The following is a 19,634-nucleotide window of genomic DNA, read 5'->3' on the forward strand; positions in this document are numbered from 1 at the left end:
TATGAAGAATGGGTAGGGAGTGTCTTAGGATGTGTTGTGTGGGCGTGGTCCAGCAATATGTTCACTCCTGTGTGAGGCTCAGCCGAGCGTGTGGGCAGTGGCCTTGAGCATGGTGGCGGTTGGGTAGTGGAGGCCGGCTGCCGGGCTGTGTCCCTTGGGGTGGGGAGGGCTCTCACCCGCCCCCCTCTGGGGCGCCCCCAGTGAAACAACCTGGTGCGGAGTCCAGCAGCATGGCAGCGAGGGGCAGGCACCCTCTCCTGCCACCCCCACCGAGCACGGCCTGGTGGCCTCCAGCTGGTGAGGCGTCTGCATCGTGCAGGTGCTCGGGCCAGCTCTCATCAAACCCCAGAGGGACTCCCGGGGAGCAGGGCGGGGTACTTGCCAGACCCACCGAGTAGCAGCAAGCCAGACTTCACCTTTCCTGTTCCATCGTGTCTGTCTGCCATAGTCCCTTCAGGCGGTCGTCTGCTCTCCCACACTTGGGCCGGGTCCAGGTGATGGAAGGACGTTCCCTCCAGCACATCCCTTCCTGCCTGGGGCTTTGGACCACTCCAGGTGATGCTCGGGGGTCCCTCCCGGTGATGGTCCCTCCTGGTGATGCCTTGGAGTCCCTCCTAATACTCAGGGGTTACTCCCGATGATGCTCAGGGGGTCCCTCCTGGTGATGCTCAGGGGGTCCCTCCTGGTGATGGTCCCTCCTGGTGATGCCTCCTAATACTCAGGGGTTACTCCCGGTGATACCAGGGGGTCCCTCCTGGTGGTGCCCGGGGGTCCTTTCCTGGTGATGCTCAGGGGGTCCCTCCTGGTGGTGCCCGGGGGTCCTTTCCTGGTGATGCTCAGGGGGTCCCTCCTGGTGGTGCCCGGGGGTCCTTTCCTGGTGATGCTCAGGGGGTCCCTCCTGGTGGTGCCCAAGGGTCCCTTCCTGGTGATGCTCAGGGGGTCCCTCCTGGTGGTGCCCAAGGGTCCCTTCCTGGTGATGCTCAGGGGGTCCCTCCTGGTGATGCTCAGGGGGTCCCTCCCGGTGATACCAGGGGGTCCCTCCTGGTGATGCTCAGGGGGTCCCTCCTGGTGATGCTCAGGGGGTCCCTCCCGGTGATACCAGGGGGTCCCTCCTGGTGGTGCTCGGGGGTCCTTTCCTGGTGATGCTCAGGGGGTCCCTCCTGGTGGTGCCCAAGGGTCCCTTCCTGGTGATGCTCAGGGGTCCCTCCTGGTGATGCTCAGGGGGTCCCTCCCGGTGATACCAGGGGGTCCCTCCTGGTGGTGCCCGGGGGGTCCTTTCCTGGTGATGCTCAGGGGGTCCCTCCTGGTGATGCCCGGGGGTCCTTTCCTGGTGATGCTCAGGGGGTCCCTCCTGGTGGTGCCCGGGGGTCCTTTCCTGGTGATGCTCAGGGGGTCCCTCCTGGTGGTGGCCGGGGGTCCTTTCCTGGTGATGCTCAGGGGGTCCTTCCTGGTGATGCCCGGGGGTCCCTCCTGGTGATGCTCTGGGGTCACTCCTGGTGATGCGGGGGGGGGGGGTCCTTCCTGGTTGATGCTCAGGGGGTCCCTCCTGGTGGTGCCCAAGGGTCCCTTCCGGTGATGCTCAAGGGATCCCTCCTGGTGATGCTCAAGGGATCCCTCCTGGTGATGGCTGGGGGTCCTTTCCTGGTGATGCTCAGGGGGTCCCTCCTGGTGGTGCCCAAGGGTCCCTTCCTGGTGATGCTCAGGGGGTCCCTCCTGGTGATGCTCAGGGGGTCCCTCCCGGTGATACCAGGGGGTCCCTCCTGGTGGTGCTCGGGGGTCCTTTCCTGGTGATGCTCAGGGGGTCCCTCCTGGTGGTGCCCAGGGGTCCTTTCCTGGTGATGCTCAGGGGGTCCCTCCTGGTGGTGCCCAAGGGTCCCTTCCTGGTGATGCTCAGGGGGTCCCTCCTGGTGATGCTCAGGGGGTCCCTCCCGGTGATGCTCAGGGGGTCCCTCCCGGTGATACCAGGGGGTCCCTCCCGGTGGTGCTCGGGGGTCCCTTCCTGGTGATGCCCGGGGGGTCCCTGCCCGTCCCGCGCGCGGACAAAGCCCTCCCGCCTCGCCCCCCGCCCGCTGCCCCCGGCCCGGCCCGACCCCGCCTCGCGCGGCGGGAGAACAAAGGCGGCGGGAGAACAAAGGCGGCGGCGCGCGCGCCCGCGGGGCCCGGGAACCCGCCATGGCGGCCGCGCGCGCCCGCGCCGAGCTTCCGCCCCGAGCTTCCGCCCCGACCCGGCGCGCGCGCGGCCCGTCGCCCCGGCAACCGCGCGGCCCGGCCGCTCTGCGCGCGCGCCGCCCGCGTCATCACGGCGCGCGCCTTCCGCGTCATCCCTGCGCGCCGCGCGGCGCGTCCCTGCCCGGCCGCCGTCGCGCTCCCTCCCGGCTGCCGCGGGCCTGGCTCGGCCGCGAGGTGAGTCGGGCCGGGCCGCGCGGGCCCCGCGCCCCCCGCCCCGCCCCGCCCCCGCCCCCCGCCCCCGCCCCGCCCCGCCCCCCGCGCCCCGCCACGCCCCGCCGCGCCGACCCGCGCCCGCGCGTGGGTGCGTGCGCGCGCGGGTGTGTGCGTGTGTGTGCGTGTGCGTGTGCGCGTGTGCAGGCGCGTCCGCCCGTGGGGCTGCCGGGGGTGTGCGCGCGGGGGGCGTGTGGGTGTGCCCGGCCCTGTGCGCGTGGCTGTGGGGGCTTGTCGGTGCCCGTGGAGGCGGGCACGCGTGTGCGTGTGTGTGTGCATCCGTGGGCCTGGGGGCATGTGTGCGCGTGCCCGTGGCTCCGTGCGGGAGTGTGTGCGCGTACCTGCGCGCAGGTGTGTCTTCGTGGGCTTCCATACAGGTGTGTGCGCAGGTGTGTGTGTGTGCACGTGTAGGTGTGTGCGTGTACCTGCGTGCAGGTGTGTGTGCATGGGCCTCCCTGCAGGTGCGTGCCTGCATGTGTGTGTAGCTGCATACAGGTGTGTGTGCAGGTGTGTGCGCAGGGGTGTGTATGCGAGCCTCCGTGCAGGTGTGCGTGCAGGTGTGCGTACAGGTGCGCGCCTGCATGTGTGCGTGTAGCTGCATGCAGGTGTGTCTTCATGGGCCTCCATACAGGTGTATGCCTGCGTGCAGGTGTGTGCGCATGCATGTGTGTGCGTGTGCCTGCGTGCAGGTGTGTGCGTGCAGGTGTGTGTGCGTGTGCCTGCGTGCAGGTGAGTGTTCACGTGCCTCCGTGCAGGTGTCTGTGCAGTTGTGCTTGCGTGTGCCTGCATGCAGGTGCGTGTGCAGGTGCGTGCCTGCATGTGCCTGCGTGCAGGTGTGCTTGCGTGCAGGTGTGTGTGCGTGCAAGTGCGTGTCTGCGTGCGTGTGCAGGTGTGCCTGCGTGTGCCCCGGCCCTGCAGGTAAGTTCTAACGCCCGCCCACCTGCCCGCCCGCCCGCCCGCCCGCAGGTGCCCGTGCCCCGTCGCCAGCATGAGCCTCTTCAACCTGGACCGCTTCCGCTTCGAGAAACGGAGCAAGCTCGAGGGGTCCCCCGAGGCCGCGCCCCCGGCCGCCCCGCCCGGCCCCTCCTCGCCCATTTCCCTCAGCGCTGAGGAGGAGAACGACGAGGGGAGCCGGCCCGGGACCCCCGACTCCGACGTCACCGAGAAAACAGGTGAGGGAGAGGGGCCTGGGGACCCCACCCCCGCGATGCACCCCTGCAGGCCCTGGGCAGGAGCCCCGGGAAGGCTGCAGAGCACCCCAGCGCCTCTGCCTCCACCTCCTGCCTGGGCGTCTGGGCCCCGGGTGCCTGCGACATCCTCCCCCGTGAGCATCACTCTGGGCCCCGGGTGCCTGTGGTGGCATCCTCCCCGCTTTCTGGGCGCCCACCCTGCAGAGGCGCAGGGTCGTGCTCTCGAGTGAGTCCGGCTCTGTGGACGTGGCCCCGCTCGGCTGCACTCAGGGCTCTCACTCCGGCTCTGCACGGGGAGGACCGCTCCTGGGGGGCTGCCCGACCCTGGGATGCCGGGATCGAGTGGGTGCTGGCTGTCTGCAAGGCAAGAGCCTCAGCCTCCGTCTGTCTCTGCACCCCACGCTGCGTCAGGTTAGTGGGTGACAGGGTGGGCCTGAGCCCATCCCTCTGGGTCACACCCTGTGGTGCCGGGGCTGCTTGTGCTGTGGGTCCTGGGACTGTGCTCGGGTGGCGTCAGGTCGAGCCTCCGCGTGCCAGGCCGGTGCTTTGCCTGCCGAGCTGCTCGGGCTCCCTAGTAGGGGTGGGCAGCTGCTGAGTAGGTGGGCCCGGAACGGAAACCCAGGGCTCTGATTCTGAAGGTGAACTGTGTCATTTTTCCCTCCTTCCCTCCCTCCCTTCCTTCCTCCCTCCCTCCACCTCCTCCTTTGGGCATTATGGTTTGCAATATGGATACCGAAAAGGTTATCGTATATATATCCCTTTCCCTCCTTTCAACACTCAGTTCGCTGTGCGAAGATGGTTCAGTCCGTTATTGTCATACTGGTCCCTTCTCTGTCCTAACTGCCTCGTGCCTCCCCCACCCCCCAGACTCTCTTGTGGCAAGCTTCCAGCCATTGGCTCGTGTTCCCGGCCCCCGTTTTTCCCGGCCTGGGATATCAGTCTCATCCGATATGTATCTTTTTATATCCTACAAATGAGTGCAGCCTATTCCGTATCTACCCCTCTCGGGACTCATTTCACTCCTCACGATACTCTCCGTGTCGATCCATTTGTAAGCAAATTTCATGACTTCATTTTTCCTAGATCCGTTTATAAGCACATGTCATGACTTCATTTTTCCCTAACGGCTGTGTAGTATTCCACCGTGTAGATGTACCACAGTTCCTTTATCCAGTCATCTCTTTTTTGGGCACTCGGGTTGTTTCCAGATTCTGGCTATTGTGAACGGTGCTGCAGTGAACACGGGAGTGCAGATGGTGTTTCTGCTGTGTGTTTTGGACCCCCCAGGGTGTAGTCCCGGAACTGGTATTGCTGGGTCACGTGGAAGCTCAATTTCTAGATTTTTTTTGAGGAATGTTCACGTTGTTTTCCAAAAAGGCTGGAGCAGTCGGCATTCCCACCAGCAGGGAAGGAGAGTCCCTTTCTCCACGCATCGGTGCCAGCACGGGCTGCTCTTGTTCTTTTGGATGTGGGCCAGTGACGTCTCATTGTTGTTTTTGATTTGCATCTCCCTCTTGATCAGTGGAGTAGAACGCTTCTTCAGGTGCCTTTTGGCCATTAGTATTTCTTCTTTGAGGAAGTTTTTGTTCATTTCCTCCCCCTATTTCTTGATGGGTTTGAATTTTTTTTTTCTTTCCTGTAAAGTTCCACCCGTGTCTTATATAACTTTGATACTAACCCTTTATCAGATGGGTTTTGGGTGAATATTTCCCGTTCTCTGGGCTGTCTTTGTATCTTAGACACCATTTCCTTTGATGTGCAGAAGCTTCCTGGTTGCGTGTAGGCCCATTTTTTTGTCTTTGCTCCCACTTGCGTGGTCAGTGGTGTTTGATATTGATGCCATTAGCTTCAATCTCCTGGAGGGTTTTGCCACGTTTTCTTCCATGGACCTTACGGACTCGGGTCTGATGTTCAGATCGTTGATTCATCTTGATCGGACTTTTATGCCTGGCATTAGAGGTCTGACACATGTATCTGCCCAGTTTTCCCAGCACCACTTGTTGAAGAGGCTTTCCTGGCTCCACTTCAGGTTTCTTGTTCCTTGATCAAAGATGCAATTCTCATGTACTCGAGGGCCTGTGCCAGGATATTCAACTCTGTCCCACTAGTCTGCGGGTCTGTCTCGAGCCCAGTACCATGCTGTTTTAATTCCTGCTGCTTTGTAGTACAGTTTGAAGCTGGGGAAGGCGAGACCTCCCATCTTCTTTTTCCCAAGGATTGCTTTGACTGTTGGTGGGGATTTTTTATTCCATACGAATTTCAGAATTGATCTGTCTTTCTTTGAAAAATGTCACGGGTATCCTTATAGGGAGCACATTGAATCTGTGTAGTGCTTTGGGGAGTGTTGCTGTTTTGTCAGTGTTTGTTCATTCTCCCAGTCCCCGGGACGTGTCTCCATTTCCTTGTGCCCTCTTTTATTTCTTGGAGTAGAGCTTTGAAGTATTCTCTGTACAGGTCCTCTGCCTGCTTAGTTAAGGTTATTTCAAAGTGCTCGATTTTCTGTGGCACCGTTGTGAACGGAATTTTTTTTTTTATATCGCTTTTTTCTCTTTTATTATCTGCAGATAGGGAAGCCAAGGATTGTTTCTGGGAGTTTGTTTGGTGGAGGCTTTAGGGTTCTCTAAGTATAGTATCATGCCATCTACAAATAATGAGGGCTTGATTTCTTCCTTCCTATCTGGATGCCCTTGATATCTTTTTCTTGCCTAACTGCCATGGCAAGTGCTTCCAGTCCTGTATTGAATAGAAGTGGCAGAAGTGGGCATCCTTGTCTTGTGCCCGATCTCAGAGGGAAGCTTTTAGCTTTTCCCCATTGAGAACAATGCTTGCTGTGGGCTTGTGGTAGGTGGCTTTGGCTGTCTTGAGGAACAGTCCTCGGACTCCCATTTTTTAAATTTATTTATTTATTTCGATCGTTTCGGCCCCAAATCATTCGCTTTGCTGGATAAAACTGCGTGGGTGGTTGTGCGAGAGCGCCAGCTATCCTGAGGGAAACTTCGGAGGGAACCAGCTACTAGATGGTTCGATTAGTCTTTCGCCCCTATACCCAGGTTGGACGACCGATTTGCACGTCAGGACTGCTACGGACCTCCACCAGAGTTTCCTCTGGCTTCGCCCTGCCCAGGCATAGGGCGTTCGCCTTGCATGCAGCCAACATGGCCGAGCCGAGTTCGCTTCCTCCGCCCCTCTCGGAGAGCCCGGCAAGCTACCGAGAGTGTTCGATATGCCAGACACAGTAACAACAAAGTCTCCAATGGAGACGTTACTGGGCCCGCTCGAGCAAATCGACGATCAACGGGAGGGCCTTTACCTTTTGGGCTGGAGCGATAGCACAGCGGGTAGGGCGTTCGCCTTACAAGCGGCCAACATGGCCAACCCGAGTTCGATTTCTCCGCCCCTCTCGGAGAGCCCGGCAAGCTACCGAGAGTATTCGATATGCCAGACACAGTAACAACAAAGTCTCCAATGGAGACGTTACTGGGCTCGCTCGAGCAAATCGACGATCAACGGGAGGGCCTTTACCTTTACCTTTACTTATTTCGAATGCCCATCCCTCCACCAGTGCCCACTTTCCACCACCACGGGTCCCAGTATCCCTCCCAACCCCCCACCTCCCCATCCCACCCTGCCTCTGTGGCAGGGCATTCCCCTCTGTTCTCTCTCTCCTTTTGGGTGTTCTGGTTTGCAAAAGAGTTAAGCCTGATTTTCAGGGAGAAATGTTGGATTTACTTTCCATTGATCACTTTGTATATAAGGAGATGTCGCGTGGCTGTGAGTGGCCACATGGTTTGGAAAAAATGTCCTGGTACCCGCATGCTAGAGCTCTGCTTGTAGAGGCTCATGGTCACCGGGTTTCCATCTGGAGAAGGCAGGATGCAGCACCTACCCCATCTGGGACCTCCTGGCGATATCGGCTCTGGTTGGGAGCCAGGGCATTCTCCGGGAGCTGTGGGGCCCTCCAGCCGGTTTTCTTCTTTGTTGCTGTGTGCTGTAAGATGGCGCTGGGGCTCGACCCCCATTTTGTTGAGAGTTTTTATCATGAATGGGCTCTGGATCTTGTCAAATGTTCCTCTGCATCTATTAATATGATCACGTGGTTTTTCCTTTCTCTTTTATTAATATAGTGTATTATGTTGGCTGACTTGCGAATGTTAAACCATCCTTGCATTGCTGGGATGAATCCTATTTGGTTGTGGTGTATGATCTTTTTGAAGAGTCCGTAGATTCTGTTTGCTGTATTTCACTAGGGATTTTTGCATCTGTGTCCATCAGGAATATCGGCCTGCAATTCTCTTTTTTTTTTGCGGTGTCTCTGCTTTTGGTAGCGGGGTGATATTGTCTGCATAGAAAGTATTTGGGAGTGTCTCTGTTTCTTTAATTACCTGGAAAAGTTTGAATAAGATCGGCAGTAGGGTAGTAGGGCCTGGAAGAACTCAAGGGTGGACCAACCCATCTGGGCCCGGGCTTTTGTTTTTGGGGAGACTTTTGATTACCACTTAAATTTTCTCGCTAGTGATAGGTCTATTTGGATATTCCAGATCTTCTGGGTTCATTCAGTCTTGAAAGGTTATAGGAGTTCAGGAGTTTATCCATTTCTTCTAGGTTCTCTTGTTTCGTGGCACGCAGACTCTCAAAGTAATCTCTGGTGATCTTTCGAATTACTGTGGTTTCTGTTCCGATGACCCCCTCCTTCCTTTTTTATTAAGCTTGTTAGTGTTCTCTCGCTGTTTGTTTGTGAGTCTTGCTAGTGGTTTATCAGTCTTACTCATTTTTCCCAAGAACCAGCTCTTGGTTTCGTTGATCTTTTGGATTGTTTTTTTGGGGATTCCAGCTCATGAATTTCTGCTCTAAGTTCTATCATTTCCTTCCCCCTGCCCGGTTTGGGCTCCTTTTGTTGGTCATTTTCTCAGATCATAAACTTCGAAGTTAAGTTGTTTATGTGGGCCCTTTCTTCCTTCCTGATAAACACTTGCAGACCTAGAAATTTCCCCCCTCACTCTGCATGATCTGTGCCCTTGGGTTCTGGTAGCCCGCGTCCTCATTCTCATTTGTTTCCAGGAATCTGGATTTCTTCTTTGATTTCCTCTGTAACCCACTGGTTGCTCAGTAGTGAGCCCTTTAATTTCCAAATGGTTGATTTCATTTCTGCTTCTGTGTGTGATTGACTTTCCTTGTAAGTGCATCATGGTCTGAAAAGAGAGTCGGTACCATTTCCTTCCTCGTGACTTTATGGGGGTGTGTTTTGTGACCCAGCGTGAGGTCTGTCTGGCTATCTGGAGAACGTCTCGTGTGTGTGTGTGCGTTCTCCAGATAGGGAAGAATGTGTATTTGGCTTTTGGGGGGCGAAAAGTTGTGTATCTATCTAGCCCTCTCTCCCGTTGCTTCCTCCAGAGCCAGTGCTTCCCTGCTGAGTTTTATTCTTGTTGATCTAGCCAGAGGTGATAAGGCGCTGTTGAAATCTCCTACTGCTATTGTTTTGCTACCAGTGTCCTCCTTGGAGTCTGTTAGCAGCTGTTTTAAGTATTTTGTTGACCTTCATTGGGTGTATATATGTTTTTTTCTTCTTTTTGGGTCACACCCAGCGATGCATAGGGATTACTCCTGGCTCTGTGCTCAGGAATTACCTCTGGCCGTGCTCAGGGGACCATATGGGATGCTGGGAATTGAACCCGGGTCAGCCGCGTGCAAGGCAAACGCCCTACCTGCTGTGCTATTGCTCCAGACCCGGGTGTATATATGTTTAAAAATGTGATTTCCTCCTGTTGTATAATCCCTTGATTATTAAGAAATGGCCTTTGTTGTCCCTTGTAACCTTTTCAGCCTAAAATCTATGTTGTCATGTTGTCAGTTACTAGTATGGTCACTCCAGCCTTTTTTTTTTTTTTTAATAATGTAGGAGCCCTGCTATTTATTCAGCCATTGATTAAGCTGATTGATTGGGCATGAACTCCACATTCCTTTTTTTTTTTTAATTTTTTAATTTTATAAGTTTAGTTCACAATGTTTGATTACGTTCAATATTCAAACACCCATCCCACCACCATAACACCCTCCCACCACCAAACTCGGGATGTTTCCATCCCAAACCCCAGCCCCTCTCCCAAAACACAACCAAAGTAATATATTTCATATTGTCTGTTATGAAAAACTGCTGAACATGCTTACAAAAGAGTGTTCATAGAGGAAAGAGTGTGAAGATGGTTCTATTTTGGCAGGAGCCATTAAGACATCCTATTGGATATCACTAACATGTTGTTAAAGTTTGGGTGATGTCCATGTACAAAAGTAAGGTCAAAATAGATTAAAGACCTCAACATCAGACCAGAATCCATAAGGTACATTAAAGACAAAGTTGGCAAAACCCTCCACGACATTGAAGCTAATGGTATCTTCAAGGATGTCACGCCACTGGCCGAGCAAGTGAAAACAGAGATAGACATATGGGACTGTCTTAAACTAAGAAGCTTCTGCACCTCAAAAGAAACAGTGACCAAAATACAAAGACAGTCTACAGAATGGAAACAGATATTTGCCCAATACCCAATTCGACAAGGAGTTGATATCAAGGACATACAAAGTACTGGTTGAACTCCACAAGAAGAAAACATCCAACCCCATCAAAAACTGGGGCAATGAAATGAACAGAAACTTTCTCAAAGAAGAAATCCGAATGGTTAAAAGGCACATGAGAAAATGCTCTACATCACTAATCATCAGGGAGATGCAGATCAAAACCACAATGAGATATCATCTCACACCACAGAGACTGGCCCACTTCCAAAAGAACAAAAGCAACCGGTGCTGGGCCGGATGTGGCGAGAAAGGGACCCTCCTTCACTGCTGGTGGGAATGCAGGCTGGTCCAACCCTTTTGGAAAACAGTATGGACGATTCTCAAGAAATTAGAAATTGAGCTCCCATTTGACCCAGCAATACCACTCTTGGGAATATATCCCAGAGAGGCCAAAAAGTACAGTTGAAATGTCAACTGCACTTCTTTGTTCATTGCTGCACTGTTCTTTTTTTTTTTTTTCTTTTTCGGTCACACCCAGCAATGCTCAGGGGTTCCTCCTGGCTTTGCACTCAGGAATTACTCCTGGTGGTGCTTGGGGACCATATGGGATGCCGGGGATCGAACCTGGGTAAGCCGCGTGCAAGGCAAACGCCCTACCCACTGTGCTATCGCTCCGGTCCCCTGCACTGTTCATAGTAGCCAAAATCTGGAAAAAACCCGAGTGCCCAAGGACAGATGACTGGTTAAAGAAACCTTGGTACATCTACACAGTGCAGTATTATGCAGCTGTTAGAAAAGATGAAGTCATGAAATTTACATACAAGTGGTACTACATGGAAAGTATCATGCTAAGCGAAATGAGTCAGAAAGAGAGGGATAGACATAGAAAGATTGCATTCATCTGGGGGATATAAAGTAACAAAGTATGAGATTAATACCCAAGAATAGCTGAGATCAGCACCAGGAGGATTACTCCATAACTTAGAGGCCAGCCGGGTATCCTAGAGGAAAGGGCAGCTCAGATAGAGAAGGGAGCACCAAGTAAAGGGTGTTGGGAGGATCCTCCCAGGATGGGACATGTGTGCTGAAAGTAGACTATGGACCAAACATGATTGCCACTCAATGCCTCTTTTGCAAACCACAGCACCCAAAAGGAGAGAGAAAGCAAAAGGGAATGCCCTGCCACAGAGGCAAGGTGGGATAGAGGGATTGGGGGGTGGGAGGGATACTGGGATCATTGGTGGTGGGGAATGGGCACTGGTGGAGGGATGGGTGCTCGATCATTGTATGACTGAAACCCAAGCACAAAAACTTGTAAGTCCATACCTGTACCTCATGGTGTTTCTATAATAAAAATTAAATAAATAAAAAATAAAATTTGGGTGATGTCAGCGTTGATATATATGTCAGAAAATATGTATATATGCATATACAGTGGTAGAGCGTTTGCCTTGTGCGCAGCTGGCCTGGCCGAGCCGGGTTCGATTCTTCCGCCCCTCTCAGAGAGCCCGGCAAGCTACTGAAAGTATCTCGCCCGCACAGCAAAGCCTGGCAAGCTCCCCGTGACGTATTCCATATGCCAAACACAGTAACAACAAGTCTCACGATGGAGACGTTACTGGGCCCGCTCGAGCAAATTGATGAACAACGGGAGGACCGTGACCGTGATGCTTTGTTGCCTGCTATCTGAAGCCCATCCAATGTGGTGTAGTAATTATGGAGAAAGGGTAGGGAGTGTTTTATGGTGTCTCCCACGGCCTATATGTTTACTCAGATGTGAGGCTCGGCCTGAGCGCGTGGGGGAGAAGCCTTGAGCAGGGCGGCAGTTGGGTTCTGGCTCTCGCCGCCCCCTCTGGGGCGTCCTGGTGAAGTCACCTGGTGCGGGGTCAGGACATTCTGCGGCGCTCTCTTCCGGGAGCTTCAGTTTCTAGCCCCTGGTCTGGGCCATTGATGAGATTGCATGGTGCCGGGGCCATTGTGGGTGTGCCTGCCAAGCTGCTGGAAAACTGGGGACCTGGGGGGAGGGGGAGGGGGAGGAGGCCCAGTCCTGATCCAAGCGGGCCTGGAGCTCTCAGTCACGGGTTCCCGCCGACCTCGGCGCAACAGGCCCTAACTGCGTCTTTTGATCTCTTTCGAGATTTATGTGTCTCTGAAAGGCCAATAAATGAGCTCACGTAGCTGAGCCAGAGGTGGCTTGTGGGTGTGGCTCCCACACACCTAACTTTTAGCCGGTTAATTTCCTGGTAAACTTGGCCCCAAGTTGTTGGGGTCTGGCCAAAGGCACAGCAGCCATTTTGGGGTCTCTGAAAGTCTGACGGTGCCATCACGCTGCTGATGCACTCGCCTCACAGGTGCAGATTGACCTGCTGGCGGCACCATACCCCCGTTTGGTGCTTCTTTTAAGGTTTGTTTTGAGTCTGAAGTTCCTGAGCTGTTTTTTTATCCATAAAGTTGTGTATCATTCCTTCAGGTATGAATGAGAGTCTAGTGGGGTGAAGTATTCTTGGGGAGGCCTTTGAAGTGTTTTAACTGTGTCCCACCACTGACCCCGGGCTTGGAGGGTCTCACTGGGTTGGTCTGCTGTAAATCCAAGGGATGCTCCTTGGCATGTGATTTCCTTCTTGGACCTTGCCGTTTTCAGTATTGTATCTCTATGATATTCGATGGATGTTTCGATCAGGATATGCCTTGTTTATTTGGGTCTCTCTAGCTGGTTCCCTTCGGGCTTCTTGGATCCGGATGCCTGCGTTTTCCAGCTCTGGGAACTTCTCGGCGATAATTTCTTTAACCGTTACTACCTCATGGGGGTTGCCTACTGGTCCTCTGGGACGCTGATGATTCTTACGTTGTTCCTCTTGAATGCATCCCATAGTTCTCTTACCTGACCTTGAGCTCTGTTGAGGTCATCCCATCCTGGATGCTTTCTGCATTGCGTCTTCAAGCTCGCTGATTCTGTCTTCGGCTGTTGTTATTCTGCTGTTTAGGGCACCCACTGAGTTTTTCATGTCACCTGCCAAAGTTGTTATTAATGACGCTTCTGTTTGTAGTTGTCTTGTTTTTGCTGTCATTTCCTCCATATTTTATTGGCTGGTCGTATCACTGTTTCTTTCATATCTTCCTGTATTTTATTGGATGTCCATTCCACGGTTTCTTTGGGCTCATTGAGCATCCTCACCGTTTCGTCTCTGACTTCTTTATCAGAGAGATTCTGTGTGTGGGTATTCCCTGCTGGGGCTTCAGGGCTCCGTCTCCTCCCCTCCCCATGGTGGGGTTCTGGCTGTCTTCCCTAGCGCCTGTGGCGGTTCAGGGTGGGGATCTCTTCTTTCCCCTTCCGGGGTGTTCCTTCCTCTTTGGAGCTCCCATGAAACGTGTCTGCCGGACAGGTGCCTGGCACCCTTCTGGCCAGGGTACGCACTAGCCGTCCACTTGTGGGGATGCTGCCCAGCCACTGCTCCTGCCTCTGCAGCGACCCTGTTAGTGACCTCAGCGGGAAGTTCCACAGGCGTGTTTGTGAAACGTGCCATAAATATTTTAGTTCCGCACGAGAGGATATTAGAAGTTTTGATCTTTAGCGACATTATGTGAAACAGTGTATATAGTTTTTATACCGAGGATATTAGGAGTTTTGATTTTTTTTTCTTTTTCTTTTTTGCTTTTTGGGTCACACCTGGTGATGCTCAGGGGTTTCTCCTGGCTCTGCACTCAGGAATCACTCCTGCCGGGGGATGTCTGGGATGCCAGGGATGGAGCCCAGGTTGGCCGTGTGCAAGGCAAGTGCCCGGCCTTTGGTACTGTCACTCCAGTGCCTTGAAGATGGAGAGGGTTTTAAAAAGCCCAAAGTAAATGCACTAGAGTTCAGTGGAGAGTTGTGGTTTTAAAAAACTGTCGATGTGAAGTCGATTTCGAATCAGAAGCTTTTCTTTTTGTGTTTAGTTTGAGGCCACATGTGGCTGTGGTCAGGTCACTACGAGCACTGTGCTCAGGAGTCCACGCCTGGTGGCGCTCGGGGGGCCGAATGGGAGGAGGGGGTCCAATCTGGTGTGGCCTGTGCGAGGCAAGTGCCCTGCCCACTGTCCTAGTGCTCTGACTCTATGGTCTCAATATTTTGTTCGAAAATTTATTTTTCTGTTTGTTTGTTTGGTTGGTTGCTTTTTGGGTCACACCCAGCGATACTCAGGGGTTCCTCCTGGCTCTGCACTCAGGAATTACTCCTGGCCGTGCTCCGGGGACCCTATGGGATGCTGGGAATTGAACCCGGGTCGACCGCATGCAAGGCAAACACCCTCCCCGCTGTCTGATCGCTCCATCCCCCTGAAAATTTATTTTTAAAAAAATAGTTCTGTCATGTTAGTGATCTCTTGGACAGGGGCTTAATGACTCCACAGCGAGATACAAGTTTCACACACTTTCCTCCAAGGGAACTTCTTACTGGACTATTCATAACAAGCAGTACAATATAAAGTGCTTTGCATCTGCCTCTGAGGCAGGCCTGGGTGGTGGTGGGAAGATTCGAAATAATGGTGGTGGGATTGATGTTGGAATAGTGACCGTTATTGTGACTGTTATTGTGTAATTCTGGTGAACAACTTTATAAATCACTGTATCACTGTCATCCAGTTAGTCATCGATTGCCTCGAGCAGGCCCCAGTAACGTCTCCTTCGTCCCAGCCCTGAGGTTTATTCGAGGCTCTTTCAGGGTCAGGAGAATGAGACCCATCATTGTTACTGGTTTTTGGCACATTGAATACGCCACAGGGAGTTTGCCAGACTCTGCCGTGTGGGCAGGATACTTTCAGTAGCCTGCTGGGTTCTCCAGAGTAAGAACTAGATAATAAGATGTCACGGCCATGCACTTCCGGGAGCTGGGTTTTATAGTCTCTGGGTCTTGGCCATTGATGGGATTACATGGTGCTGGGGGCAGTTGGTGGGTGTAATGCCTGCATACTGGAAAATGGGGGATCTGGGTGGAGGAGGCCCACTCTCCACTCTCCACGTGTTCGGACGGGCCTCACGCATAAAGGAACCGGCAGAGGAACCCAGGTGCGCGGGACCCGGGGCGTAGATCTCCAAGCCTGCTCTGACTGGGAATGGGCCTCCTCCACCCGGATCCCCCGCCTTCCAGTATGTAGGCGTTACACCCACCAACTGCCCCTGGCACCATGTAATCCCGTCAACGGCCAAGACCCAGAGACTAGAAAACCTAGCTCCTGGAAGAGAACAGCGCAGTCTCCTGCCTCCACGCCTGGCTGTCCTCACTGGGGCCCCTTGGAGGAGGGTGGGTTGAGTTTCCCTCCCCACCCCGAGCAGAGCCCCCGGCAGCTGAAGACCTTTGGTTTCAGCCACAGCCATGCTTAACTTTATAACAATTTTTAAAAAATGAAAAGAGAAATAAAATTGTATTCTAATTCTGTCTTTAATTTTTTTTTTTTGGTGCCACCCTGGCTGTGTGTGGGCGACTCAGAGGGACGACCAAGCCCGCCTGGTCCCTGCACAGCCCTGGGCTGCCGACGCCTGGCCTGCGCCCAGATGCGGGGGCTAGCGAGGGCCTCCGCGCCGGCCTGCGCTTGCCTAGGGCCAGCCGGCGGCCACGGGGTGGGGGAGATGACCAAAGCTCCACGTTTCGCGGGCGCTTCACCTCACAGCCCCGAGAGCCGCGTGCCTGTCGTTAGCACCAGCCGACATACATGAAGCATTCTCTCTTTGCAAAGAAATAAGGAAATTCTGTAATGAAAACTTCCTTTCTTGGACTGGATACTGTGAGACCCATTGTCGTTACTGAATACTTGACTTTGTCCCACGTTAGTGCTGCGTCCGGCGCTGCGGGGCCGAGCCAGGGGAGGGCCGTCAGGGTGAAATCAGCACTCGAGTCACACAGGGTTCCGTCATTCAGGAGATGGCATGAATGCGTGCGTTTATTCAGAGCACAGGTACAGACTTAAGTATGTTTCCACAACCCACCCAAAAGAAAGGAAAAGGGGATGGGACTTGGGAAAGTGGATGGGACGATGAATAGAGCCATGCACCATTGGTCAGTCACCTGGTGACCCTTTCGACCTAATGCTACCCGTTGGAGCGGCCTGCTTTGTCATGGTTTTGACATATCCATAGAGACTATGTTGTTCCTCATACATCATTTACAAATCATTTACGAGGGTGCATTTTCCCCAAACTGAAACCTCCTGTACTGGGAAGTTGCCCAGCTTTGAGCAGGACAAAGGGGGAATGAAAAATCAAGCATTCTTTTACTTGGTCAGAAGGCAACAGTTAGAAACACAGTTTTTCCCTTACATCATTTTATTATTTTTTTTAGACTCTCAACATCTTTTATTTCCCAGATTATCTTTTTTAATTTTTTTTTAATTAGTGGAACACCATGAGGTACAGTTGTAGACCTACAAGTTGTTGTGCTTGGGTTTCAGTTCTACAATGATCGAGTACCCATCCCTCCACCAGTGCCCATTTCAGACCACCACGAATCCCAGTATCCCTCCCACCCCCCATCCCCCCATCCCACCCTTCCTCTGTGGCAGGGCATTCCCCCTTGTTCTTACATCATTTTAAATCTTCTCTCCCCCTTTAGCTGAAATCTTCTCATTTCCTCTTAGGTGCTGTGTTAGAAACGACTTTAATCTTGCGTTCAGTTTACGCTTTTCCGTACAGCTTCCTCACAGGGTAGAATTCCTACTCATCAAGATCCGAATTGTGTATCTGTAGGTGTAATAGCATGAAATTGTCTATATTCTCCAGGTCTCCCGGTTTCGGTGGCACGTTGTTGCCCATCTCTTATGATCTTTGTGTTTCTTTTGTCCGGGTTTTAGCTTTCTAACTTTGAATCCTTTCTGGGTGAGTGTAGCCGAATGTTTCCATTTTACTGGGGTGGGGGGCAGAGGTCACTGATCTTTTCCGTGACTCTTTATTCTCTATTCCTGTTCTTTGTTATTTTCTTCTTTGTACTAAGGCTGGACTCTTGTTGCTGTTTTGTTTCTGTAGTCTTGAGTTTCACATCTGGGATCTGACTTTCTTGTTCTGATTTTCTTTGAGGGCCACTCCTGGCGGTGCTCCTCCGGGCTGGCTCCTGGCTCTTGCCTTAGGGATCGTCCTGGCGGTTCTGGGCACCGAATGCGCTGCCAGGGACTGAAACCAGGTCGGCCCGGGCAGGCGCTCTCTCCCCCTGGGCTGTCTCTTGTCTTGTATTTTCATCAATCACTCAGTCGCTCTGGACTGTAGGGCACCTGGAAAGTTAGGGTCTGGGGTCGGGGAGGTAATTCTGGTGTTACTGTGTGTCTCTTACACATGGGCTATTCCACCATGGTCCCCTAAATGCCACCAGGAGTGACCCCCGAGCACAGAGCTGGGAATGAGCCTGAGCACAGAGCCAGGAGTCAGCCCGAGCACAGAGCCGGGAGTGAGCCCCAGGCACTGCCGGCTGTGGTCTGGAAGAGGCCGGGAAGGGCCCTGGTGTGTTGGGTGTTCCCCTTCCCTGTGGCCATGAGGATCTTCCTCTCAGCGAGGCTTGCAATTCCCCATGTTTGCTGAGTGCCCACCAGTTTCTGTGGTTGCCAGCAGATGCCTGAGGGTCTCCGTGCTGGAGCGGGGTCTGCTCAGGCCCTTCTGGGGCTGGTCTCGGGAGTGGGCAGGGCTGGGTCCTGCAGAGTGGGTGAGGACAGCTAGGGGTTAGGGGGGAGGAACTGAGGCCGGGGCAGCGATGGGCACATGGGGTGGACTGTGGGCCTGCTCAGGACGTCTCACGTGACCCCCACCTCCCTTCCCTGCTCCCCCAGCCTGTCCCCAACGGGCGAAAGTCAGGGGTTTCCCCGGGGAACGTGAACTTCAGACTTGGGGAGTTTCCTCTTGGGGCGCACAGACTTCTCTGAGACCCCCGGGGTGTGTGTGTGTGTGTGTGTGTGTGTGTGTGTGTGTGTGTGTTTTCTTTGGGGGCTCATAGACTTGAAGCTTGTGTCTGTGTGTGTGTGTTTGTGTGTGTGTCTGTGTGTGTTCCTTGGGGGCTCATAGACTGAGGCCTGTTTCTGTGTGTGTGTCGTGTGTGTGTGTGTGTGTGTGTGTGTGTGTGTGTGCATTCACACCCTGCGATGCTCCGGGCTGGCTCGGGCTCTGCACTCCTGGCGGTGTTGGGGGCCACACGGGATGCGGGGCTGGAACCTGGGCAGGCGTGCCCAGGGCAGACGCCTCAGTCTCCCCCCCCCCCCCCACCTCCCGGCCAGTCCTGTCTCCCGCAACTAGCACAGGCTCCTCCCGTGTCTGGGCTCCCGCTGAGCCCGCACTGAGGCTCTTCTCTGACCGACAGGTGCCCCCCGCAGTGTCTGGGGGGTGCATGTGTTAAACCAGCCCCCGCGTAATGCCAGTCCCGCCTCACGGACCAGTGGTTGGGCGGCCCGCGGCAACCCTGCGCGAGAGGCGGTGTGGATGGGTGTCGGGTGGGCCGCTCCCGGCGCTCCGTTGTTGGTGTGCAGCGTCCGATTCGAGGGGTCGTTTCCCCCGAGTATCCGCCTCTTCTGCTGGGATTGACCAAGGGCCTGGGAGTGAAATTCAAGGCTGGGGGCGCCCGTGTCCATGTCCCTGAAGCAACTGGGTCTCTGAAGTGGGTTTTCCCCCATTGTTCGGGGTGAAGCCTGGCCGAGCTCAGGGCTGATCCTTGGGGACCAGGTGTGGTGTGCGGGCTGGCGCCAGCAGGACGAGAGCCCTGCACACTGTGCTGTCTTTCTGGCCCTGGGCCTGGTCATTGAGAATACAGAGAGGAAGGGATGAGATCGTGAAACACAGATCGCTGTCCCCGCCCGGGCGCTGTCCTTGGCCAGTGACCTGTGACCTTGCCAGTTGATCTGCTTACTTTTCCTCCCCTCCCCTCCCAGGGTGCTTGGGCTGCACCCGGCTCTCTTGCTCAGGACTCACTCCCTGGGTGTCGGGGCGCGCACAGCTGGGCAGCACCGTGACCTCGGGCCCCCAGCTTTTCCATTTAGGACTCGCGGGCGGGGCTAGAGTGCCTTCGAGGTGGCCGTGTCTCCCCCCCCCCCAAAACATGTAGGGATCTTCCTCTTTCGAATGGATCTAGTGAATGAAGAGATTTTTAGTTCCAGGTTATGAATTTTAGAATAATTATTTTCATTTATGCAATCAAAATTTCCTTTTTTTTTTCCTGTTGCAGAAGATTCGAGTGTTCCAGAAACCCCAGAAAATGAAAGGAAGGCGAGTGTGTCCTATTTCAGGAATCAGAGGGGAATTCAGTGCATCGACCTGTCCTCCGACACGGAGGATGCCGTGTCCCCAAACTGCTCCCGGGCCCTCCCGAAGAAGGACCTCAGCAGGGACACCGTGATCATCGTGTAAGCCCTGACGGGGTCGCGCTGGCTGTGATCTTGGGGTTTTTTCGGGAGAAAAGTGAATTTGAAGATGATGTTGTCGTTTCCTTCCCTGCCCCGTCCTTTTGGTTTTGTTCCGTTGCTTCCTCCTGAGCGCGTCTTGGCTGTGCTTCTG

The 19,634-nt window shown here is 54.1% G+C and overlaps 1 protein-coding gene across 1 annotated transcript in view; it reads left to right on the forward strand.

Annotated features, from left to right (window-relative positions):
- The first annotated feature begins 3,427 nt into the window (after window positions 1–3,427).
- SMARCAD1 (SWI/SNF-related, matrix-associated actin-dependent regulator of chromatin, subfamily a, containing DEAD/H box 1) overlaps window positions 3,428–19,634 on the forward strand; it is a 57,189-nt gene continuing 40,982 nt past the window's right edge. Inside the window, exons 1-2 of the mRNA XM_056106621.1 lie at window positions 3,428–3,611; window positions 19,306–19,483. Coding sequence (XP_055962596.1) covers window positions 3,428–3,611; window positions 19,306–19,483 — 362 coding nt within the window. The remainder of the gene's footprint in view (window positions 3,612–19,305; window positions 19,484–19,634) is intronic.

This window comes from Sorex fumeus, unplaced genomic scaffold, assembly GCF_029834395.1.
Source record: "Sorex fumeus unplaced genomic scaffold, SorFum_2.1 ptg000136l, whole genome shotgun sequence".
Taxonomy (NCBI): Eukaryota; Metazoa; Chordata; class Mammalia; order Eulipotyphla; family Soricidae; genus Sorex; species Sorex fumeus.